We start from the raw sequence: 23,893 nt of genomic DNA on the forward strand, positions 1-23,893 counted from the left end.
ATGTTCTTTATGATGACGATCATCGCTGGCTATAATCTCACAAGATCCAGGCGGCGTGCAGATCGGTTGAGACGTTATTTATTATTTGACTGGCTCGCCTGAAGCTGGAAATGATGGGAATAGTTAATCGTGGTGGTAACAAATCGGCGCTTATGAGTTAGCAACTTATACCACGCCGTCTAGCATATGGAACCTGAAAAGCAACGGTAAATCCTTGGTAAAGACACAAGAACCTCAATTGGGGACCCCTCCCTGGGTGTGGGATTTTTTAGAGCAAACGGTACAAAGATGTGACTTACGATGAAATCACGCAGCGGCTCAGACTGATCATGTACTCTCAATACAATACCAGCAACCTATTATATGGTCCTGGCAGCATGTTGTATAGGCTTCCAGGCAATGAAAGAGTAGTGAAGACTCTCCAAATCAATGCCGTATAAATGATGAACTTTGCCACTAGCATAAATGGTTGATGAAGAGGCTTCCCGCTCGGGAAATTAATGTCGACTAACCAGTTCGCCCTATTTTACTGTATGTGGCTTTGACGCCGTGGTGTGTGTTCTAGCGCCCGGAGACAGAACAATCCCGTGTTTAGATTGCCCCGCACCCGAGATCCCACGCGCCGCTCGCACCCAAAATTAATGAATCATGATATGACTCATAGTGGCTTGATGCTGAGCAAGATTGGAGCAATCCAAATAGGCAAGTTGTGAGTCAAACAGATGCTGCTGAATGACTGACACCAATCTCGGGAAGTGCGAGCATTGAAGTTTGATAGAACATAGCACAGTCAGAGGGTGCTTTGTTTGCCGTTATTGTGAAGTTGGGGAGATGAACGAATACATATATATGCGTCTATGTTCCGAGATGCCACTTTCAGTCTTGTAGTATAACTCACTGGCCTTCATTCCAAACAATAGCCCAATCGCTTTGGTCGTTTCCGCCTCTCTACACCTTCAACTTAATACCTACAAGGCCACTAAACCGCCAACATTCTGGACATCGGAGCTACTTGCGATCCACTCACCGCCACTATGGAGGACAAATCCCCATCCGTTTGCCGGCTATGTAACATCGCGCTAGCCAGCCCAAACGATTGGCGACAGCATGCAAAGAGCGACTGGCAGTACGTCTCATGAGCTGATCCTACACAGATGTTCATGATGAGATGAGTTAACCTGTTCTTATAGTGTCTACAATCTTCGCGTGCGAGTTGCAGAACCCGGAACAGTCGTACCACGGCCATCTTCCTCATCCAGCTCAAAGGCATCTTCAGTATTAAATCCCCAAAAAGCCGTAGATGCAGTGAACGAAAATTATTTGGATGACGATCCCGACAGCGTCGATACAGAGCTTTCTGTAGAGCCGGAGTTTAACCCCGGACAGTGTCTCTTCTGCGGCACGGAGAATGACACCTTCGAGGACAATCTCGCGCATATGTCAAAGGAACACAGTTTCGCTATACCTCATGAAGCCGATTTGACAGTCGAACCTGATACGCTTATCGGATACTTGCACCTAGTCATTTACGGATATCGTGAATGCATTCTATGCGCCACGAACCGTAGCTCTGTTGAAGGGATTCAGCACCATATGATGGCCAAAGGGCATTGCCGCTTTAACGTCACTTCAGATACTGCAGATTTTTACAATATTCCTACCCTAGAATATGATGCCGATGAAGAATTGTTGCGACTACCATCAGGCAAGCTCCTCGGTCACCGTACGAGAGTATCTAGATCAGCGGCGCCGACGGTAGCACGCCAGACAGGGGAGCCACGCATAGAAGCTGCAGCCTCACAGCCAATGATACCAACACAACCATCAGATCTTGCTGTAGTACAAGATAATGATACTACGGGCCCAGCTCACACTCAATTGTCACGGCTTACACGCGGCGATCAACAAAGTCTGGCACACCTACCAGACCACGAAGTCCGGTCACTGCTTGCCACCAGCGCTCGGCATATCGATCAATTGAGGCGGGAAGAAAAAGATGCACAGCTCAAGTTGGAAACAGCGGGGAATACTACGTTAACTGGGCATTTTAGAATGGATACATCCAAGCGGTTCCGAGGTCCTTGGGGTTAGAGGGAATACTTTGAAGGATGTCATGGAGACTACCTTATCTGTTACATCATGATGCACCTGTTCGTGTGTAGAGAAAAGCAACTATGTCTCCCAAAGGGTATAAATATGGCAGCCTCACAGTGATTATACATTGTTCTTTGTTAATTTCATTGTTGAACGGTATTTATACATCGATATTCTACTAAACATGGGCTTGAGTAATTCAAATGTATTGCATAGACAAAGTTCAACGCTTCAGCGGTGATAAGTAGCAGACGACTGGATTGGCCATATGGCAAATTAAGCGATTCCTTGATGGTCGGACAAGATGTCTTTTAAAAAGATCGCAGCGTTATTATCCTGGCTAGGGCTTTAATATACTGCTCGAGGGAATGTCATAACACCATATATCCTTCTTAGTCCTGCATGAGAGATTCTTTCATCTATTTCCTTGGTCAGTGTCTGAAGTTTCCATTGATGCATTACAGGTGAATAGTACCGTACAATTTAGCAGCTGGTACCGAGAGAGCCACCAACGGAGCATCCAACAGGGCCACAGCTCCAAACGTGGCAAGTACCGCTAATGCAGATATCGCCAGCAGCGCAGCCACGCTTGGCGAGAGTTGGCTCCTCAACTGGGGCAGGTGCAGCAAATGCAGCAGCAACGAGGGCAAGGAGGACGGTGGCGGTCTTCATTTTGATAGTAGTGTGGTGGATTGGTGAGAACGAAGCTGTTCTTGGGTTGCTTTGAATTGTGAGGTGAAAGAAGATTGATGTGGTTGAGAGGATTTAGGATACGACCTTGAACCTCCTATTTATACTTTTCTTTCGTAAGACACGAAACTTGGGTTTGACTTCGTATTGACATAGTTCCACCCAAGATTCCAATATTGTATCCTTACCCATGCTAGTAAATTCCAGAAACACTCAACCAGAAGAGAAGATACGCATACAGTGATGAAACAAACACATGCTTGTACTTAACAAAGTTTTATTATTGCCGCGCATGTAGTGATAGGAGAGTTGTGTGCTCATAGTTTGCCCTGTCTATGTCCTTTTGATCACCGCGTGTCACGGTCCTTCTTTGAGAAAACTAATGCAGGTGGTTTTAGGCTTATTCAAAAATCCCTGTACCTTGATGTATTGACAAACGCTGCGTCTCAAGCCGGTTAAATAATACGGTAATTAGCAATATTTAATAAGGATACTATTTGATTAGGAATGCTTATGTCAAAGCGATATTCCCCGTGTGAGGTGTGGGTATCCATCTTCAAACTACCCACCCTGAATAACACATAACTGTTAATAGACACTGCAGGTAAGACGTTTCTCAGAAGTTTTCCGCATAACCGTGGCAAGTATAATCTGTCAGTGTCAAGTTTCCAGGGTGAACAAGGCTAACGAGCTAAGCATTCGAAAAAATGTCAACATCAGAAACAAAAAAAAAAAAAAGAAATACTGGATTCATTTAGATCAAAATTCTCCCCAGTGTCTTTTTGGCAGAGCCAAAATAGAAAGGTAAACTAGCCTATGAACCAATCAAGACTACAAGTAAATAGGCGCATTCAACTAAGACAATAAGGACAACTATCCAAGTCATCTATTATCACCTGTTTGTGCATATTTGATAAGTTTGTTGCAAATTATTCTAAAAAGCACGCCTGTCCAAATATCGAAATACGAGCGAGATCCCAGTTCAGGCTATAAGATGGGCCTGGTAGTATGCAGCAGAGTAAGCTGATGTAGACGCTTTCATCAAGAATGCGACCCTGATGCTCCACATGGAGATGGCTGCTTTCAACGAGTTGCTTCCATCATCAAGAATTTACGGAGTAATACACCCCGCCTTTTCTCAATCAAAATGGCCTTTTATTTCCATCCCACTGCTGTGAATATTATCTTGAATAGATATACGTATAGAGAACGACTGTACTGCTCCACGCAGGAGAAAGCTGCTTTGTATCAAGATAGTAATAAACAAGCTAATGACACATTCGAACCCACGGGGTTAGGCGCAAGCATCCATTGCTTGAACAGTTGTCCGTGTTAATTGCGAACACGGGGAAACTCACATGAACTCACAGGGGGTTAAAATGCAGGGGCAGGGAAAAGCAGCCCCGGCTTCCCGCAGTGGTCTATCGATACCTCTCGCTATACATTACGCTATAATATCATAATATCTGTTTACTTTGAACATCAGGTTCAGGCAAGGTCATTCACAAAACCATTGATTACAGCTCTGCTGACAGGGTTATAAACATAATCTCTATCCTTCAAATAACTAGTCAGTTGTTGTATCTCATTGGAGAATCACCTACAGTTTCTATGCCCATGTATCGCTGAACCGTGGGGTATGAAAAACATTCCTTATTGTCCTCCTAGTGCGGCGAATATCCGATGGCCCGATATTCTTTACCTTGGTAGCGTAAAATATTAGGCTAATAGTCGCAATTGCAGCGCTTATTATAACGGAACAAGCCGCATCTAAAGGATCAACTGTGCTTGAGTGTAATACTAAATAGCCCTTGTCGGTAATTATGCACCAATGGTGATGAGATGGAGGAGTTTCCCCCGTTTGAGTGGTGTGTGACACACTCCAAGTTTGGAACCCCGTCAAATCCATTCGTCGGTTGGTCGGCTTCCCCAGGGGGTTCATGTCAGCAATACAGGGTATCTCTCAGCTACGGAGTATCTCTCATTGAGCTGCAGCATAGGCTCATGGAGTAAGCTTCTAGCACCTAACTAAGCCAGTAAGGGTACGGGCGTATACGAAAACCCACCAATACTACACAAGGTTGCTGTCCAGGGCTAAAGGGTCCAAGAAATCATAAAATAATATCACGATTCCATGCTTGTCTGCGTGAGTGGAGCGCCGTAGGTGGCTTGTGTAATATTATTAATAAAAGATGAATAAATAAAGACAGCAGCCACCTGACATCTTAGAGCTGGCTACCCAGCACCCTAGCCAAAGCCCAGCACCGAATTGGGGCACCTTGGGGAGGATCGAGTCTCTTTACGCTTCTGTCTTCGCCAACGCTATTGAATTCAGTTCTCTTTTATGGTAAATGCTGATTAATTCTGGACGAGACACTTCAGGATGCTATACTGTTTCGATGGATAGATCATTACATTTCTTCCATGTCACAGCTCTAATATGAAATTTAACCCGATTCTATTGACAATCGATGTCACATCACAGGTATTTACATTCAAACGAGACTATTAAGAACCACTCATAGCTCGTCAAAGCTTCATAGGCCTCCCTAGACCATGTATCACCACTAACACCAATAAATATTATTGAAATCGTTGTTAGTATGCAGCTTCGGAATGATGCGAACTCCCTAGTTCATCTAGGACTTCCGACGTCAGTCGGCTTGAGAAAGTTGTTAGCCTAACCGATCTGTCAGCGAGGAAGAGCAGGGAAACAGCAACAAAAATATGCGCATATCTTGGAGAAACGCTGACGCTGAATAACTGAAGACCCACTTATTGCGGATCAATGATATAGAGATGATACACAGAGTGCAGCAGTACCAAATGACACGTCTCGCTCCGTATTCCATGACCGCCCATTATCCAGAAAGGCAATCTTTTATGAATAAGTCCATGCCGTTCAGGAATTGGTTGAACTAGATCGAGACAACAAAAATAACAGAGTATAATCACAATTGTCAATCTTGGAATGGAATAGAAGAAAAAATACAAAATTATAAGGAATATAGAGCTATCTTTAGAGCTTCGCTGTGGCTTCTAAATCTAGGGAAGAGAAGAAAGAACCGTCTAATTCGCTCCATGGAGTTATTTCGGTACGCTTTGTTTCAATCCAAGGCGAAATTCGTTTGCTTCACAGCCATTAGCTCTATACTTTTCACATATATGGGCAAAGGACTTTTAAGTTGCTACAACTAAACTTACAACATAGACTTGAACTCATTTGTTTGGCCATGGGTCTTGACGGAAGGAAGATCCTTATAACGCTCAAAGAGCAGAACTTCTTTATTTGCAGTTTGACTTGTCATTACGCAATAGGTGTATGTCGTGAGCTCGTTGCCCTCGATCCATTCACAATATGTTCTAAAAGAGTTAGCTTAAAAATGCAGCCCATCGCTGTCCTCAATTGGGGGAAGTAGTATGCGTACTGCAACTCTTTCACGAGATTTTGAACTGCCTTCTCTTTGTCATTGCAAATGAACTTGGCTAAAACAAGTACACCGGCGTTTGTTGTCGAGGCTTGGTTCTTCCTTGTCAGAAAACCGCCGGTGGGCTGCCATAGAGTGGCAGTCTCCTTGCCTTCGTGAAGCTTTTGGCCGGTGACCGAGTCGCTGAAACGCTTATATTCAGGGGAGCTTTGAACAGTGGCAAGTTCGCTGGCACTAGGAAATATTTCCATGCGACCGATGAGTTTGACACCCGTTTCTATATCTCCATATCAATAAAAGCCCAATTGGCTTATAACTATTCCACACGCTGCGTTAACGAACCTTTTTTGGCCGCGGACGAAAAGCACGCTCCGGCTATACATGGCGTCGTAGGGAGTTGGAGATGGGCACTAAGTTGTTGCAAGCCATTCACAACCTGTGCATCAGTTTAGCGTCCAAGCATGACATGTTGTAGTCCACTATGATTGGCAATAATTCCTACCAACACAGGCAAGATATGAGATTACAAACCTCCTTCGTCTCGTCGTCCTTTACTCTTGCAGTAGTCAAGAAAGCTACGCTAGCCATAGATGAGGATTGCATTATCGCGTATGTCCAATTTGCATACTCCAGTATAGTGAAAGAGAGAGATAACCAAAATGTACTGCTCAGCTTGGTCAGTTAACTATATATGGAATAAGAATACCGCCCAACCTCGGCAATGGAAGCATTGAGTAAGCTGTTAATAGGGAGCGATGCCCATTTAGGATTAGAATTAATCTGGGGCCTCGGTGATTGACCCTCTGGACAGATGGTGTAACTAAGCCACTCACCGCAGCCAAGTTGTAAGTTTAGATGCTGATTAAGAAGAATGAAGATACAAAATTGACATTCTGTGTATATTCAATTCCATAAGCAGATGGTAGAATTCCATTGGTGCCGTCATCTTGCTACTCTTTCTGGGTATGCCGACATGCTCATTTCCTCTGCGTAAATACCAGGCCTGGTCCTTGGTAAATTGAAGTCAAAGAATGTCGGCTGAGAGGCCCGGTGCGACCATAATGAACGTCGCTGTAAGCAACCCTAGTATTTATGACAGATGAAGACTTTGCAAGTAAGTTCTATATATCGATAATCGCGTTTGATTGAATGACTTGACAAACAAGAATGTTATCTCTTGATGTGCATTCTTTACGATTTACCTTTGAAGGCTGCCTGATTCAAGCCATTAGGCAGCCTACGAGGAGCTCCTCACTAGCACGCTAGTATTTCGGATGGGCGTACGGAGCACGGAGTCCATTCACTCCGTATTCCGTATGCCCCTTCCTTTAAGCAAGTACTCCTGACAAAGGAGATACGGAATATAGCTATCTCGAAGGATCGTTCCGTACGGACCTAATACGTGCTTGTATGGCGATCTGCCCACATAAATGCGTAAGCTCTGATCGGATTTCGCGAACCCCGACCTACCTACTCCGGATTTCGCAACATATATATTTCACAAGGAACCATCGCTTCATCAATAACCATCGACAAATGGGATATTCAATCTTCTTTAAACTCGTTAACCTGCTCTGCTTTCATGTCGTATCAACCCACAATCAATCATGTCTTCTCAACTATCCGATGCTCAGCCTGCGCTCCCAGTAACTGAAACAACATTCAGTTCGTATGACCAGAACCAAGGCATAGCCTACGCTCATGCCCGCCCCGATTATGATCCTGGTGTATATCATGCAATTATAAATCACCACAAGTCAACAGGAGGTCAATTCGACACCGTTGTTGATGTTGGGTGTGGTCCTGGCTCGGCTACACGAGGACTTGCTCCGTACTTTGCCAATGCCATTGGACTCGACCCCTCACAGGGTATGGTTGCAACCGCCCGTAGCTTTGGCGGCGTTTCCTCCGCATCGCAGCCTATTCGGTTTGAGATATCAACAGCAGAAGATCTTGGTGCACATTTGGCAACACCCATCAGCGATTCAAGCGTCGATCTCATAACAGCGGCAAACGCTGCCCATTGGTTTGACATGCCACAGTTCTGGCTAGCAGCCGCCCGCATCCTCAAACCTGGTGGCACAGTTGCGCTATGGACGAGTGGTGAAATTCGCGTTCACCCATCCATGCCAAATGCTGCTGCACTTCAGGCCATTTTTGATGAGCATACAGAAACTTATCTGAAGCCGTACCACGTGCCGGGCAATTACATGGTGCGCAGTGGATATGCGGATCTCGGTTTACCATGGTCAATCGCGCAACCAGTCGAAGCATTTGACAAGGAGAGTTTCGTACGAAAAGATTGGCCAGCAGGAGAGAAATTTGTTGTAGGGGAATCTGAGGTGGATTTGGACACATTTGAGAAGATCGTCGGAAGCGGTAGTCCCCCGACGCGATGGCGCCAAGCTCACCCGGAAGCCGTTGGTACGGAGAATGATGTTGTGAGAATTCTCCGGAGAAAAATCGAACGTGTGCTACGAGAAAGTGGTGTGGAAGAAGGGAAAGAAAGGATGAGAGGGACCATTCATGGTGTCATGTTGTTCGTAAAGAAGAGGGCTTAACTATGTACTACAGCCAGATATCCGGCTTGCTCTTCCTAAAATCTTATAGAACTCTGCCAATTGACCAGCCTGAAAAAACGCATCATACACAATACACGAAACCTTTCGTCCTCCATACGTTGTATAGGCCACATTATTCTCCATGTAGAGATATTTCTCAATATGGCTATTGGCGGCGATCATGTAGCATGCATGTCAATCGCCGCCCTCCAATGCAAAGAGACGGATCGCATACATGTCCAAGAGTCTGATCGTGAAGCATAGTATAGAAACACGGTATTTGTAGTGTAAACCGTATTATTTTATGGGGCACTGATTGTTTTTGTTTCTATTGAGGTGGAAACATGTAATAAGGAATGGATAGCGCAGGGCTGTCTATAAGCATCCAATGGTTCGTCCCGCTCTCATGTCTACAGCTGCTGGCGCTGTAAGAGCTCTGTAGTACTTGTTTTCCCCCACTGACAATAGTGCAAACTCGCTCAGATTTTGGTGGTAAAAAAAGCCAAGCTAGGTTGAATTCTATGCCTTCAGACTGCCTCAATTTTTGCGCGCTTCTTCGAATACATCTTGTGCCTTTTCGTATCGCTTCCCATTCATCCAGAATCCAACCACCGCTGGCTCTTGCGGCTGCACTCTTCCATGTTCATCCTTTTTACCCAATTCATTGGCCCAGGTCCAGTACACCTTATCCTTCCAACCTTTCTCGTACCAGCTGTTGAGATCTTGTTGTGGGGCTTTGTTTAACGAGGGCAACACAGGCTTTCCGTTGTCTTGGACTAGTAGGCCAAGATCATGGCACACTGCCACAAAGACGTTGTCCATTTCGTCGAATGCCTCTCTTATCTGATTAGCAGTATTTTGACCAAGTATAGGGTCGACGAATGTGGAGAGCTGGCCCGTCGCAACACCGTACCATGGCGTTACGCGCGATGCTTCATTTACTGCATCAGAAGATTGCGGGAACTGAGGGTGCCTTTGCAGCAACGTCTCTGGGCTCTCAGAAGCGGAAAGCCCAATGCTGGAGTCGGGAAAATTGCGACTTGGAAACGGGTGTGAAGCATTTGGTCGTAGCACACCGCAGAAATGGCATGCATCTCCAGCTAAGAGGATGAATGTATCTTTAGCATGTCCGGCCGCTATACTAGTAGCTCTGGCCAGGGCACTCAGGTGGCCGTGGTCATGGCCCGGGGTGTCCAGCAAGTAGAAGGATCCATCACCATAGAAATCAAGCGCCGGAAAACCTCCGATTTTGAAGGTGGATTTGCTGAAATCGATCTCGTTATTACGGCGTCCAGCGAAATCCGATGCGAGAAAGACGGCTTCTGCCTCGCCAGTGACATCAGGCTTTAGAGCTGCCACCTCTTTTCCGTAGTTAACAGTAGTGCTAGGCGGAAATAGTGACACATCACCTCTATGATCAAGGTGAGAGTGGCTCCAGATGACATCGTTTATATCATTCAATGATATACTGCTGTCTTTCAGTACTTCAGGAACATCCTTTTCCACTTTAACGCCAACACAAAAGGCAAGCGGATCTCGAACTTTTGGTGGTAGGTTCCACCAATCCTTTCGGACACCCAAATCGAAAACAGCCATTTTCCCCAAGTTCTTGTTTTCGACCAAAAAAGCCAAGTCACCTCCGTTCATAACTTCATGGCCTTCAGACACTGGGTCCAAGAACAACGCCGACGGAAGCGACATCAAACCAACCTCTTCTATAAGGCGAACCGTAACTGTGTGGGCCGATGGCGGCGCGCTCAGCCATTTTGGATTGTTTGACATGATGGGGATAATTTCTGGCACTAAGGAATGGTGCCAAGAGATGAATATCGAATAGATTGGTGGTGATGGTTGAGCTCTACAGTTGCACTGCTGGGCACAGAAACTTATATACTGAACCGAGAGATTATAAATCCAGCCGCTCTCTGACCCGGCTTCTCGTTACAATAACGTTGTCCGCGGTCAAAGGTAATGCAATGCAATCCATTGAGGTTTCTTTTACTTGATCCCTCCACAATGACAATATTTACAAATCATACCTTTGGCGGATCCCATAGTTGGAATTGCTAGCTTTCGTTCCTGGAAGCTTATCTCCAGGTCCGGTCGTGGTCAGAATGGTCAGACTAATATGCAGGTAGTGTAACATCAGTGGCATTATTAATGCAGTCAGATGAGGGGTCGGAATACCAGCCGATTGTATTGGCAGCACTTTGTACATAGTATGAGCAAACACTCGCTCGGACCTAGATGCAACACTCAGCACTTTGACGCGGGTTGTCCCTCAAACTATAGCGCAAAAAACTGGAAAGAACACATCTCTCAACGGATATATATTCCGCACAGTAGCCATAAATCTGAATAAAATGCGTTACACTGCTAATGATGCGTTCCACCTACAAGCTAGGACTAGTACTGCCGTTATGCGACGACTCAGAACTTGATTCTTGGCTTATTATTATCGGCTACTTGAGAAACATGCAAATTCTTTAATGGACTGGTCATTTATGGTCCCTGTAGTAAGTGCGGCAGCAGAGGTTCCTCGCCTCTCGATACCCTCCAAAAATTTGTTTCCTCTAAGATATCATCTGCCACCACCCAGCTCCACTTTGTCGCAAAGTCTTCTTGCATTTCCCAGCCTCTCCGGTCCCAGGGAGTCTTCCCCCAGACCTTCAACTTGCCTGACACCATATCATCCCAGAACTCGTAAGAGTCAATTACATCTCCGGCGCGTAGAAGGTTGTCTCGAAACTGCGGGAATGGAAGGAAGTCAATAAAGGGGAGGTGGGGTTTGCAAGCTTGAAGTGCTGTCGGCGTGAGTGCAGGAGGAGTGGGAGTAGAGGTTTGGATATGAATGGCAGGAACAAGTCGGCTACAATCAATAGCAAGAATATATCTGTTAGTCAATAGAGCTGCCAGAGTCGCCATTCCCTGAAGACTGATAACTAGATCTGTTTTCAGTAACGATATGGGTATGACGCTGTGATTTCCGTCTTCTTGGATTCTAGTCACTCTTAGCACTCCAGAATGAGACGGTAGAGCCGTGTTAATGGGAAGGTGAACCATACGTAACGAATTGATGGCAATCTCTTGTTTCCAAGTTGTTGCCATAGATAGCTGAGATCAGAGTATGCGTGGGCAAGGAGGCGGAAACAGGCAATACTTTTCTGTTAACGGATTTTGGGCCTTCTTCGGAAGTACTCGCTTTCAATTGGAGCTCTTGGGTAGATTCACTATGAGAATGTGGAACCGCTTCGTCTTCTTTCGATTTTGAAGTTCCTGCACTCTCTTTTGCTCTGGACTTTCTTCGTCGTCCATACTTGGATCCTAAATGTTTCTAATTTTAGCTAGGGTATCAAGAGGTTATTGGAGGCAGCAGTATCTACGAACTATGGGCTCTTTGAGCAAGTCTATTTTGTATTCGTTTCCTTTCTGCTTTGTCCGTAACGTGTGTCCAATCATCATCATGAACCGATTTGATGAACTGTTTCCATTGGCCGGGCATTATGCTAGTTGCTGGTGTTATTATCAGACTCGCGTTCTCCAATTCTCTGACCTGATCTGACCACTCCTTATAAACCTACTCGGTGGGGGGCTTAGAAATGATTAGGCAGCAATAGTGACCCAATGACGCTTCAGTACAACATAATACATCCTTTACATGTCTTCTCTGTGGAGCTGTCGACTAATCAGTATTTCACTGATGGTTTTGCTATTCGAAGCGTGAAGGTCTTACTAGGTCCGCTTCCGAGGTAAGCCCGCCAACACGAAAAGGAGTTTGTGTCAATTTCTCCAAAAATTGCGGGTAGTCGTCTAGACCTAGATGATTGGTTCACTCGGAAGCCGCCCTGCGACAACTACGCGCCATTGCTCCACATAAGTTTTGAATAAGTAGTGTTGATGGTACCCGCGCAGGGCGCTTCGGCGCCATCATAGGCGAAGAGTGTTGTTTGGCCTCTGAACCATGTCTGAGATACTCCGAAAGAAAAAGTAACCGCATCTCTCACCAAGTTAGTACGGTTGTGCGGGTTCCAGTTCAGTATTTCCGGGGCTTCGTGAGCATTCAGAATCCTGCACCAAGTGACTACTCCATTTCGTACATAGGTAGTATTCATTATAACTTACGGTCACGATATTCATCCAACTGCAAACTCTAAGCTCTTGAATAGCTTCAAAATGCCAATTTTATGCTTACATAAAAATGAATTTGTTCAACAACTCACGTACATTATTATTATCCCAGCAGAAATTCCCGCATTACTTTACTGCTCATCATTAAGTCCGATGAAAATCTCACTACCCTAGATTACAGCAATTGGAAACGTCCTCTCGGCAGTTGGACTTAGGGACTTCATCTCTATGTAAGACTTATAATAATTGAGAGTTCTCAGACTAGGTGAGTACATCCTATAAACAGCTTAGTCATGACAACCGCGACGCGTTCTGCAGGAAGAGATCATCTATAATCTCTCGCATAGGTGGACAGTGGCCAATGCATGATTGAAGCTATCATGCAGCACTGCAATCTCATCGAGGAAATAAACCAAGTCTTGCAAAAATGGTCGCTTTGTGATGCCTAGACTCAATGTCTTAGCTACTGTACTATTGTAGTAATCGCCATAACATCAGTGGTAAGCAAGGAACAGGTCACTGGCCTAGAGTTAATTATGCGCGTTATTCCCTAGCAAAATGGCTTTGGAACTGTTAGCCATCATTTCAGATTGCGTTGTTGTAATGAGACGAGTTGCTCTTGTGTCACACACTTAATACACTCTACGGAGTATTTGAAGTACTTTCCGAATCATTACTGAGTTTTTATGAACAACGGAGTTTACATGCGCCTTTATAACTTTATATTCCGCTCCGTCAAAGTTCGGTGAGTATCAACCTTAAGATGAGTCATTTCGGAATTTCTTCAAATCTGGTACAAAGGCTGAGATGCTCATTAAGACGACTCTTAAAATATACTATTGAGGAATATGGATTCTAAAGTAAGTTATTTAAAAATACTCATCATTCTTAGACGTTATAGCTGCGTCTAAGTATATAATCCAGATTAGGAAATTTGTACCCTGGCTGCATATACTCTCTAACCATGTTAGAGGCGCTCGCAGAATAATCCGGGGCTTGAGTGAAATGGGTTCTTGCATTTCTTGCATCAAAAAACACCATCTATGCAAACTCTGTGCCTGAGCATCTCTTAAATTATTAATCGAAATATGGAATCAATCAGTTACAATGGAAGCATTGAGCGTAGGAGCATTAAGTGCTGATTTATAATTTCTTAAATCATGATACAAAACATCTCCTTACATGGATGTTCACTGGGTATATATAGAAGCTGATATGTTGCTGTGATGCTATCTTCTGTCTATCCAACTCAACACCGCTTTTCACTTTCTACTAGAAACCAACAGTTTCAGGTGCCCAATTTTTACAAAGTTTCCGAAAAAGTCCCCAAAAGATGGGTGCCATTCGCAAAAACGCGTTGACAGCTTCTTTACTACTTTATGGTAGTCTATTATTCACTGGTGGTCAAACGTTGCCTGTCTCTGAGGCCACATCTCAGAATACAACAACGATTGCAGGTATCACTGTTATTGACACCCCTCTCGTCCGCGATGCACAAGCTTTTGCTCGCCAACACATGCTTGATTCCATATACAACCATGTCATGAGATCTTGGCTGATTTCTGCGGTCATCATCAACGCCAACGAGACACTCCGCAGCACTGTTGACCTTGAAGTGCATGCCATTGCCTCGCTTCTTCATGACATAGGGTTAGACCCGACTGCGAATTCTCCTATTGTTAGCTCAGATCGACGGTTTGAAGTCGATGGCGCCTTTGCTGCCAGACAATTTGTCGAGGAGCACGAGATAGGTCAAACTTGGGATAGTCACAGATTGCAACTGCTGTGGGATTCTATTGCGCTGCATGCCACATTTACCATTGCAGATTACAAAGAACTCGAGGTACAGCTTGTGAGTACCGGAGCGGTGGCAGATTTCGAGGGGCCGCCAGCTTTTCCGATAATACAGTCCTCTTGGAACACGTTGATCGCCGAATTCCCCCGAACCAATTTTAGCACGAATTTCAACGAATCTATTATTCATCTTTGCATGAACAAGCCAAATACAACTTACGGTAAGACAGCAGGATGAATGTTGACATTGGAGTAAATACTAATATACATATTAGACAATTGGATGCAACCATTCGGTGATCGATATGTTTCTGGTTACTCTTCGAAAGGCCATGACTTGATCGATTTTCCAGTTTATCCACAAAAATGGCATTGAGTCTCTCGCTTTCTAGTTATTGGTCAACGTGCCAAGACAATTGTCAATAAGAACCGCGCTGTAGTAGATAGTTCACGCAGTTATTCAACATTAGCTTGCCAAATATCACATCTGGAATTCATTGTTCGTCTATTGCGCAGCTATATGATCCTTTTCAATTGTATCGGTCGATCTTTCGTATTTTACATAATTTTATGATCGTTTGATGCAAGGAGACATTCATAGGTGTCTGATAGGTGCCCTCTCCTCGTCATCCAGAGCTTGGTTAAGGAACAAGGCATGCGTGCAATTGGAATAGCATGAATCAATCGCTCGTTCGCTTAGTCGACCTTCTGCATCTCACAATTCCAGTTTCCGGTAGATATTCATGCAGCTCTGATCATACCCACGACACTAATGCAACAGCTGAAGTGTGCCAACCACAACAGATAGATTTGATACAAATAGTAGAGCACTAACCAATACCGGTGCGACAACTACTTCACCCAAAGTCAATTTACCCGGTCTGTTGAAAGTATACTTCTATGTTGAAATGAATGATATATAAGCCTCAAAAGCCCTCTGGCTTTCGGCCTTTTTGCAATTTCAACATTCTATTCAAGCGTACGATGTACTCTCGTACTATACCTAGATCGAGCATAGACTGGAGAATAACATTATAATGCACTACTCTTATAACTTCCAGAATACACTTGATTCTACAAAGAACATCTTGAGTTACGCTTTATATGCCACAAATTCGATCTCGACATCGGTTCCACCGGCGGGCAATTGAGCGACACCTAATGACGTTCGAGTAGGGCGTGGCTCAGGCATCATCTCTTCCCATACCTGCTATTCGTTTAGCGACTTATGCGCCACATTGCCTGTAATTTGACTAACCTGGTTGACCAAAGGGAAATTCTCATCAAAGTTCTTTATGTAAATGGTTGCTTTCACCACATCCTTCAATGACATCTCTTCAGCGGCCAGAACCGCTTCAAGGTTCTTGATTATTTGTCTTGTACGGTTTTGAATCTGTAGTCAATTACTTGTATCAGCATGAATTTTTGAAGTGAGATTGAGATTATGTGGGATGCGCACTGTCCCTTGAACCATGGTACCATCTGGAAGGGCCCCTGGAGTACCCTGCGTCCATAAGAATGGACCTGTTCTCACACCTTGAGAGAACTATGACAGCGCCGGTTAGCGAATTATTACTCAACACCAGGAACACCGAAATGAAGGTGTGAGAATGTATATAAAGAGAATGGTGATTATACCAGCCCTGGGATTGGCGCTCCTGGCGCATTTTTGGTGAAAATATGCTTTAGAGACATGATTATAAAATGTGTCGTTGATCTCTCTCACAAAATGTCAGTAGGGAACTGTCTATTCTCATTGCTGCTCATGATCATGTGTAATATATAGTACGTGAGTTTATATATTTTTGAAATCTTTGCGAGTAAATCCCAATGAGCATGACAAGAAGGCATGACGTCAAAATGCTATGCTTCGGATAATGGATAAAGCGACCATGTCATGGGTGAGCTTTCATATCCAAAGCAACACGGGACTAAGCAAGAAAGGTGGCGTCTAGTTAACGGACAAGCTAGCAATATCGAAAGCAACGATAATATGCACTTCACACACAATGCGATCGCCCCCGCCCCCACTCAAGAATATCAGTAATTTTTGGGCGGCGGGGGAAAAGTTCACCAATCCGCAGGGGGCATTTATTAATCCACCCAGACTTTGTTATTTCATACTTCATGAGACCTGAAAAAAATATTAACACTCAAGCACTTTCCATTCTTATTCTTAATATTTGTTTAAGTTAAGCAAAGAATTCACAAAACATTTCGGCAGTTTGACACAAAGAAGCTCAAAAGTCGTCCCGGCATTCACCAACTGCGCCATGTTCACAGTACTCTTTGAAGTCCACCCCTCATTGGAGACAAAGGCCCTCTACCTTGACATTGGGAGAGCTCTCAGGCCCGAACTACTGAAAATAGACGGTTTCATCGATAATATAAGATACGGCTCAGTAACTAAACCTGGATGGGTCTTGTCACTTTCTACTTGGAGAGATGAAAAGTCACTAGTTAGATGGAGAACTCAGGGCCGCCACCACGGAGCTCAAGAGAAGGGTAGAAACGAAGTATTTCTCGACTATCGATTGAGAATATGCGAAATTACAGCAGACACGCACATACCTGAAGGATATGGAATACATGAACAGAGGCTGGACATCACACGAGCGGGTGACGCGGAGGCCGTTGTGCTGATTAGCATGAACAAAACGGGGCTACAGAACCCAAATCCCGAGGAAGTCCTCGACTATTTTCGTCTGGAATCAAACAAGATCAAAGACCTAGTGTCATGGGATGTTTTTGATGCTGTGCTTGACCCAGGCGATATTATAGCCTATCTGTCGTTTACAACTGCAAATGCTGCATCGGAATTTCTCAAAGGGTGTGAAGAGAAAAACGATTTCAGATACAGGGGTGGAAGAGTCATAAGAGATTATGGCATGTACAACCGACATGAAGCGCCTCAGTATTATCCAGATATTGAGCGGAGAGAATAGACTATTTAGATACAGATACATATATTGCATCCTCTTTAAAACTCGTATACCCAAGTTTCTCATCTTACATAACCCCCATTCAGCCACGATCTATACTACATAAACTTTCCATACGCCAACTTGGTTGATGGTAAGATATAAACCTGTCATACCGGCGTTTATTATCTGCAACATGTTTGAGATATACATGAATTGTATGACATAGAACGTTCAATCCATATCTAGATCAGGTTTTGGCACTTTGTCATTCTGGGATCAAGTATGTAGCTCGATTATACAGCCTGTAATCTGCTGTCTTTACCATAGAGATTGGGCAACTGGAGCCTTTAGGCTGTGATGGCTTTCACGATATTGTATTGCGTTGTTGCATTTGGAGCTTGACTGTGCTTGCATTCTTTTTACGGAGTACCTCTAGTTTGCTTCACGTGCATTATCGCACTCACACTACGCGAGTCAAAGGGATCTTGAGCAATTTTTCTCGATAGCAGTTCAAATTCTTTTGTTCCTGACTAATACATTCTGCGGTAATTTGAGCCTTCTCTGTTCTCATTCAACCGTCGTTACATACAGATAATCCGTTGTATTTTCCTATGTGCTTTCAGTCCAATTGTATGCATCGCGATAGCTACATCGCCTAAGTTAAATCAGTCCAGCCGCAGGAAGCCAGTCAGAACGGTCTTTCAGAGGCAAAGGCGTAGTCCATCGGTGAATATGACCCGTGTTTTCGGTAATCCTCAAGCTGGTACCCCAGTCGTCTGCCTTTGCACAAACCTTTTGTACTGCGTCCCAAGCCTTGGTGACACGCTGACCCTTCGTCTCTCGGTCGTGCTGAGCTTTACTGCGCCAGCCGGTAATTAAGATCCCACACTTTCCACTGCCTAACGATGCATATCCATTAAAGTCGGCAAGAATAGGCTTGTCCACCTCACCCCAGATATATCCAGTGCAGCTATCCGATTTAGCGACTGCGGCAAAGAATTCCGGTGCAACATCGGTCCATTTTTCTTCATCAATTCCCCAGAAGAAGGTGACGGTAGTGTATGGAGCATAGTACACCTTGGTGCGATCATTCGTGTTTGGATGAATAACATAAACAGTCTCATCGCTTTGAACATCTAGAAGAATCGGTGGTGTAGGTCCATTGATGAGGGTTTTGTGAATATCGTGTTGTTTGCGCGTGTCGTAGTCTGGTAATATGGTTGAGAATAATTAGACGACTCTCTAACGCAGGTCTTTCATTTCCTTTCAAAATGGAAAACGTACCGATAAAATGAATCACTTTATCTGGATACTTATCACTTCTGCCCCAGCAACCGCGAGAGCAGCCAGGAATAGTTGTAGCTGCGGCATGGAACGCTTTCTGGTACTTTTGTCCATCTTCCGTTGTTTCATCTTCAATCGTGCGATTCCCAACTGTGACAACAGTAACTTCGATGGCCGGATAAACCATTATGATGGAGTTGAAGTGTGCGGTTATCCTTGAATTATTGCTTAATGGATTGATGGTCGTGTGCGATATGTTTGTTCACTGTTGCCAGGCTGAACAGCAATCTACGGCAGCAAAGGCCCTTAAATATCTAGAATAAACCGCGGAACACTACGGAGTCATTATGATTTATCATGCCGAACCTTCTCACCACCGTTGCAAACATTACGAGCTCGTGGATTCCATTGCAACACAGTGTAAAGTAAGTATCGAATAACACGCCACTGCTCAATAGGACACCACTTGTGAGTAACCGAATCACTCGGTTATTATCATTAGTTGCCCAGTTGTCGTGTTGCTCGCCATCTAGACTTGACGTGAAGCCGACGCACACTGTTTTGCCCCGCCTTGTCTGTTGCTCGCAATGTGCACCAGTGGCTACGCCGATGCGAACTGATGCGAACTGAAGCGCCCAAGCCGTGTGGCTATGACACACCATTTTCAATTGGAAGCATGACAGAATTTGCTATGCTTACTCACATCTCTGGAAATCCGTTGCTCATAAAGTGTTTTGTGAGCAATATTACTAAATGCCGATTTCTCTAGCATCATTCCCTGCGACAACTTTTCTTGCAATAAAACTAACAGGTAACAAGTCAACTCGCTTATACTTTTTGAACCAATCAACATTCAATGCTACTCTAGGCGGCTCGGATATATACAGTCTCGTGAGTATACTTGACGCATCAGCTAATGAGTCTCACAATACAACTCATCAAAGGGTAAGGTTAGAGAGTACGAAGATTTATTTCTAGTCTTTCAAGACTTCGTAGTCATGTATGTAGTGTACAAGTCAAGTCATTTACTCCATGTTCCTAGTACTCATTAAATGTCTAGCATGTTGACTGAAGGGGACGAAGAGCCATCAACGGCGTAGTATCATTTTCGGTAGCACTCTAATGGACATCTCATATTCGCAAGTTTGATCTTAGTATGATTCCTGCAGGTGTAGTCTATTTCATCTCATTTATGTGGTTTATCGTCTCTGGGGCGGAAATTTGTCACCCGACTATTCTCGACAGTTGCAAACTTGGGTTGGGGTGTGCTATACTGAACTGGTCATGTCTCTAGACTATTCTGTCATTTGTAGAAATAGGCTTGCTCAATCGAATGAAGGAGAATTATCCTCGTTCTCTCGATGTCAGCAGAATTGGCCACATTGAGGTTATTAATAAATTGTAGAGGAGTGGAATGCTGGCCTCGAAAACCACATTAATTAATTCTAACTCTCACCCCTGTTGGCCTACCCCTTCGTCGAAACTGCGTATCATGATGCTCCGCATACAAGCGCAAAAGAATGATTCACAGTATCCTATTGTTAGGTCATGGAAAATTAGAACCACGAGTATGGTCTGAAACAGGTGGTGCCCGTCCGCCTTACCCAATGTTGTTTGGACGCGATATGATGCTGTCAGAACCGACATCCATTACATAGTTTTGATTAGCGGCAGGATCTCGCTCAAACATGACTCAAATTAATAAGCTGCAGTCTCGCTAGTACTTTGAGGGTGAAGCCGTCCCTTGGTACAGCCACTTAGTCTGCTACCAGTTCGAGAGCAACACCATCAACGACAGCAATATATAGCGGACTAACAAGAGTGTGGCATTTGCTAATTGCTTAGAACAGCTAGCTAGGCACAGATGATGTATATATAGCACATGAATTATGTATTAGTTGTTCTCTGCGACCACTTATTTACCACCTACGTCATACGTCTTATGCTTAGCTGCAGATGTCGATCTGGGTAGGCATGGCATAGGATGCCCGCCATGAAGAGTGAAGTGGATAGCTTACCCTACTTCGATAAATTTCTTATACACATTATCGAGTATATTGACGGAACGTCTCCAATGGGTTTAATTACCGCAGTTGTGCCAGCCATGAGTCGAAGACTAATTGCGAATGTTATATCGACAGTGTATTCCACTTCCAAGATAGATGGTAGCAGCTTCGAGATATCCAACGCTTCTCGGGGTACAATAGGTCCACAATATTTAATGCATTGGAGATGGATTCATTGATAATAATTTATAGCTCAAAAAAAAAAAAAAACCCCTCCCAGACCATGTGGAAATAAGAAATGCAGACTTAAGCCGGGATTGTGAATCACAGAAGATTCTGCTTATTAACTTATTACATTTGCATTGAGGAAATGATGTGCTTTCAATTATTCAGGCGTTACGTACACATTTATCCACAGGTGTCGCTCTTCTCCTTATGCTCTCTTTGGAACAACTCTAACATCAACTCAAAATTAGGGGCTACACCGATAGCAGCCTGAGATAAAGAGAGCCCCGTCGGCATTCTCCGTTTCCATCAAGACCGGCCTAGCTAGACAGCGGGGCTGCCATCAAATAATTAAGAGGTGCCGTTGGTCTTGGTACATTGCATCAATACCAAGTTATGCTTTGTGTTAATTGCTGCAAGAAGCATTGGTTCAGTAAAACACATTACCACCTTGATTTTTACCTGGTTCTTATAGGATATCTAATCGCAGCTATTCAGAGCTTGTGTCAATATTAGTCGCGGTTGGCTGTTGGCATCCAGGTGCAGTTTTAAATGATTCCCGGGAACCTGCTGGCAAAGGTCATCATCCCCTTTGCGCCCCGTAAGTTTTCTGAGCGAGTTGTAACAGTATGGTGGGAGAACAGGGACTACTTTTATTTTTGTCTTAATTGTCTCAAGGATTGCCTTGTACAAAAGTGCCAAGAGCCCCAGCGTCAGCCTCCTGTGTGGTGTCTGCTGACATCCCTTGTGTGGCGAAGAATGGCACTAAATAGTAAAGGTGTTGGTCGGTCCTGCATTAGCTTGTTCCTGGGGGCTGGTGTTTTGAGGCGATTTAGCCCTGGGCTGATTTTGGTGCTTACTGGCGAGGCCGATTGTTGTCAATTTCGTACAGATCCGATTAATATACACGAATTGGCCCCAAGAGAATTAACACCGAGGAGATAGGCAGATGCTATTTCCGGTATACTAGTAGGACTGATAATTTGTCTAGTATCGTGCTCCATTACACCGCCGAGCATCCTCCATTCATTTTTTATAACTATAAAGCAGCATCATGCCTAACCTTCAACCTATGCTTATTAGCCTTCGTTAACTATACTACTTCTACCACAAATATATACCATACCCACACAACGCATGCAAAAATGGCCATCCTACGCCAAGTGGCTTATATCGCGAGTCTGGTACCGCTGGTTGTGGCGGACATTGGCACAGGAGGAGATCTAATTATTGGTAATGATGCGCCATTCGGTCTCCCAGACAGTTCATTTCGGCCTCTATCGCAAGCCAATGCCACTGGCTCGTTTACCATCCCGGGATTCAATTTATCTTCGTCAAATCCATCTGTACAAGGCGATGGGCATAACTGGAACATCGACATCTCAGTTCAGGCCAACATCCCGCTCAATGGTTCTAATGACACAAGCCTCAGCGCAGCCGAGAAGAATGATTTCACCCAGTTCATCTCCATGAGTCTCAGTAATGTGGAGAAAACAGAAGTTTCCAAAATTGCAAAAGGGAACAAGATGTGCGGCTACGTCATGCTTGGTCTCAAAGACAACGTGATAGCAGACAACCAGGACGATGCGACCAAAGGCGGGAAGTGTGACTTTTTATCGCAGCAGTGTCAGAGAGACCTACAGGCCGCCGCCCAAGGTGGATTCTCTGATTGTGGTTCAGCCCCCCTACCAGACTCTTGCAACGACTGGCTAGGCCCGTCTGGAGATCAAATCTTCCAAATGACTTCGTTTGGTAAGTTGAGGGAACTGGTATCTACATATTATATATACCGAAACAAACATGGTGCAAGAGGGAAAGAGAGCTGACGCGCCAAAGTATTTAACGAGAAACTCATCACCGACGGTCGCTTTTTCACAGCCGGCTCAGCCCCAGCGTCCGAGAATAACCAAACAGAGTACGATTCTGCCGTTAGATACATCTGGCCTGTCATCCTCACATGGAGTCACACATCCAACACGCCAGATAATATGACCACTACCACGTCAGCCCTCCGCTGCTTGCGTGCCAGCAACATTACCGATGGCAGCCGAGATCCGAATGCTTCAAACAAGGGAGGAAACGGAGACAAGGGGGACGATGGTCATTCTAATGCTGCTGGTCTCAATTCTGCGCCTACACTTTGGGTGACGGCGTTTTTGATGGTATGCGCATCTGGTTTAGCAATTCTATGAACGTCCGTCCATCATCTCAGTTTAAGGAAATGGCGAGAGATTTGCAATCGTGGTAAAAGCTGTAAGCTGTATAAGCATCTCGCCACGGCGGCTGACATCCGATACCTCTTTCTCTCCGTCGGCGGCTCCTGTCCATGAAACGCTTCAATGATCCTGTCACTCTAGAAGTTACAATATCGCCATAAATATCTTGGAATAGAAATGATACCCCAATTTTACTATCAATTTATTTGAAGAGTCTTCCTATTTGAACAGATAAAAATTCCTATTTGAACAGACATATCCTGTGGGTCTGACACTTTCAACTTTTACCATAAGTTTAAGTAGTTAAAAAACGTAATAAAAAAATAAAAAAAAATATTTAAAAATATTTATATACTTATATATATATAATAAAGCTATAATAAAGCTATAAAAATTTTTAAAATATTTTATTATTATTATTTTATACTATATTTTTAAAATTTTAAACTAAGAATTTTAAGTAGATATCTTTAAGTAGTTAATAAAGATATTTATATAAAATTTAAAAATTAAAATTTTACTTATATAAATAATAATAAAATA

The 23,893-nt window shown here is 44.1% G+C and overlaps 11 protein-coding genes across 11 annotated transcripts; 5 read left to right on the forward strand and 6 right to left on the reverse strand.

The window, feature by feature from the left end:
• Nucleotides 1–1,034: 1,034 nt before the first annotated feature.
• On the forward strand, nucleotides 1,035–2,091 carry M431DRAFT_1233 (hypothetical protein; the record flags this gene model as incomplete). Its single annotated transcript, XM_024912189.1, has 2 exons — nucleotides 1,035–1,126; nucleotides 1,191–2,091. The coding sequence occupies 2 exons, from the start codon at nucleotides 1,035–1,037 to the stop codon at nucleotides 2,089–2,091; spliced, it is 993 nt and encodes a 330-aa protein (XP_024778147.1).
• Nucleotides 2,092–2,349: 258 nt separating this feature from the next.
• On the reverse strand, nucleotides 2,350–2,815 carry M431DRAFT_503468 (hypothetical protein). Its single transcript, XM_024918307.1, has 2 exons — nucleotides 2,570–2,815; nucleotides 2,350–2,513 (listed from the first exon to the last, which is right to left on the reverse strand). Exon 1 carries the CDS (start codon nucleotides 2,764–2,766, stop codon nucleotides 2,578–2,580), a length of 189 nt encoding a protein of 62 aa, XP_024778148.1. The 5' UTR covers nucleotides 2,767–2,815; the 3' UTR covers nucleotides 2,350–2,513; nucleotides 2,570–2,577.
• Nucleotides 2,816–5,984: 3,169 nt separating this feature from the next.
• M431DRAFT_1234 (hypothetical protein) lies at nucleotides 5,985–6,800 on the reverse strand (the record flags this gene model as incomplete). Its single annotated transcript, XM_024912194.1, has 4 exons — nucleotides 5,985–6,147; nucleotides 6,213–6,489; nucleotides 6,555–6,648; nucleotides 6,744–6,800. The coding sequence occupies 4 exons, from the start codon at nucleotides 6,798–6,800 to the stop codon at nucleotides 5,985–5,987; spliced, it is 591 nt and encodes a 196-aa protein (XP_024778149.1).
• Nucleotides 6,801–7,742: 942 nt separating this feature from the next.
• Nucleotides 7,743–8,855, forward strand: M431DRAFT_503470 (hypothetical protein). The gene has a single exon (XM_024918308.1). The coding sequence runs from the start codon at nucleotides 7,820–7,822 to the stop codon at nucleotides 8,771–8,773; it is 954 nt and encodes a 317-aa protein (XP_024778150.1). The 5' UTR covers nucleotides 7,743–7,819; the 3' UTR covers nucleotides 8,774–8,855.
• Nucleotides 8,856–9,191: 336 nt separating this feature from the next.
• Nucleotides 9,192–10,555, reverse strand: M431DRAFT_105668 (hypothetical protein; the record flags this gene model as incomplete). Its single annotated transcript, XM_024911590.1, has 1 exon — nucleotides 9,192–10,555. The coding sequence occupies one exon, from the start codon at nucleotides 10,553–10,555 to the stop codon at nucleotides 9,311–9,313; it is 1,245 nt and encodes a 414-aa protein (XP_024778151.1). The 3' UTR covers nucleotides 9,192–9,310.
• A 642-nt stretch (nucleotides 10,556–11,197) lies between these two features.
• M431DRAFT_515698 (hypothetical protein) lies at nucleotides 11,198–12,404 on the reverse strand. Its single transcript, XM_024920277.1, has 4 exons — nucleotides 12,355–12,404; nucleotides 12,161–12,286; nucleotides 11,839–12,097; nucleotides 11,198–11,774 (listed from the first exon to the last, which is right to left on the reverse strand). Exons 2-4 carry the CDS (start codon nucleotides 12,273–12,275, stop codon nucleotides 11,276–11,278), a joined length of 873 nt encoding a protein of 290 aa, XP_024778152.1. The 5' UTR covers nucleotides 12,276–12,286; nucleotides 12,355–12,404; the 3' UTR covers nucleotides 11,198–11,275.
• Nucleotides 12,405–14,234: 1,830 nt separating this feature from the next.
• Nucleotides 14,235–15,071, forward strand: M431DRAFT_490105 (hypothetical protein; the record flags this gene model as incomplete). The annotated part of the gene is made up of 3 exons (XM_024916760.1): nucleotides 14,235–14,257; nucleotides 14,288–14,916; nucleotides 14,971–15,071. The coding sequence occupies 3 exons, from the start codon at nucleotides 14,235–14,237 to the stop codon at nucleotides 15,069–15,071; spliced, it is 753 nt and encodes a 250-aa protein (XP_024778153.1).
• A 717-nt stretch (nucleotides 15,072–15,788) lies between these two features.
• Nucleotides 15,789–16,390, reverse strand: M431DRAFT_75843 (hypothetical protein; the record flags this gene model as incomplete). Its single annotated transcript, XM_024922394.1, has 4 exons — nucleotides 15,789–15,905; nucleotides 15,954–16,088; nucleotides 16,155–16,241; nucleotides 16,334–16,390. The coding sequence occupies 4 exons, from the start codon at nucleotides 16,388–16,390 to the stop codon at nucleotides 15,789–15,791; spliced, it is 396 nt and encodes a 131-aa protein (XP_024778154.1).
• Nucleotides 16,391–16,830: 440 nt separating this feature from the next.
• Nucleotides 16,831–17,668, forward strand: M431DRAFT_503472 (hypothetical protein). The gene has a single exon (XM_024918309.1). The coding sequence runs from the start codon at nucleotides 16,969–16,971 to the stop codon at nucleotides 17,638–17,640; it is 672 nt and encodes a 223-aa protein (XP_024778155.1). The 5' UTR covers nucleotides 16,831–16,968; the 3' UTR covers nucleotides 17,641–17,668.
• Nucleotides 17,669–18,164: 496 nt separating this feature from the next.
• M431DRAFT_105676 (hypothetical protein) lies at nucleotides 18,165–19,090 on the reverse strand (the record flags this gene model as incomplete). Its single annotated transcript, XM_024911591.1, has 2 exons — nucleotides 18,165–18,827; nucleotides 18,904–19,090. 2 exons carry the CDS (start codon nucleotides 19,088–19,090, stop codon nucleotides 18,280–18,282), a joined length of 735 nt encoding a protein of 244 aa, XP_024778156.1. The 3' UTR covers nucleotides 18,165–18,279.
• A 3,189-nt stretch (nucleotides 19,091–22,279) lies between these two features.
• Nucleotides 22,280–23,326, forward strand: M431DRAFT_75564 (hypothetical protein; the record flags this gene model as incomplete). Its single annotated transcript, XM_024922352.1, has 2 exons — nucleotides 22,280–22,886; nucleotides 22,971–23,326. The coding sequence occupies 2 exons, from the start codon at nucleotides 22,280–22,282 to the stop codon at nucleotides 23,324–23,326; spliced, it is 963 nt and encodes a 320-aa protein (XP_024778157.1).
• Nucleotides 23,327–23,893: the final 567 nt, after the last annotated feature.

Source organism: Trichoderma harzianum (assembly GCF_003025095.1).
Source record: "Trichoderma harzianum CBS 226.95 unplaced genomic scaffold M431scaffold_2, whole genome shotgun sequence".
Classification (NCBI taxonomy): Eukaryota; Fungi; Ascomycota; class Sordariomycetes; order Hypocreales; family Hypocreaceae; genus Trichoderma; species Trichoderma harzianum.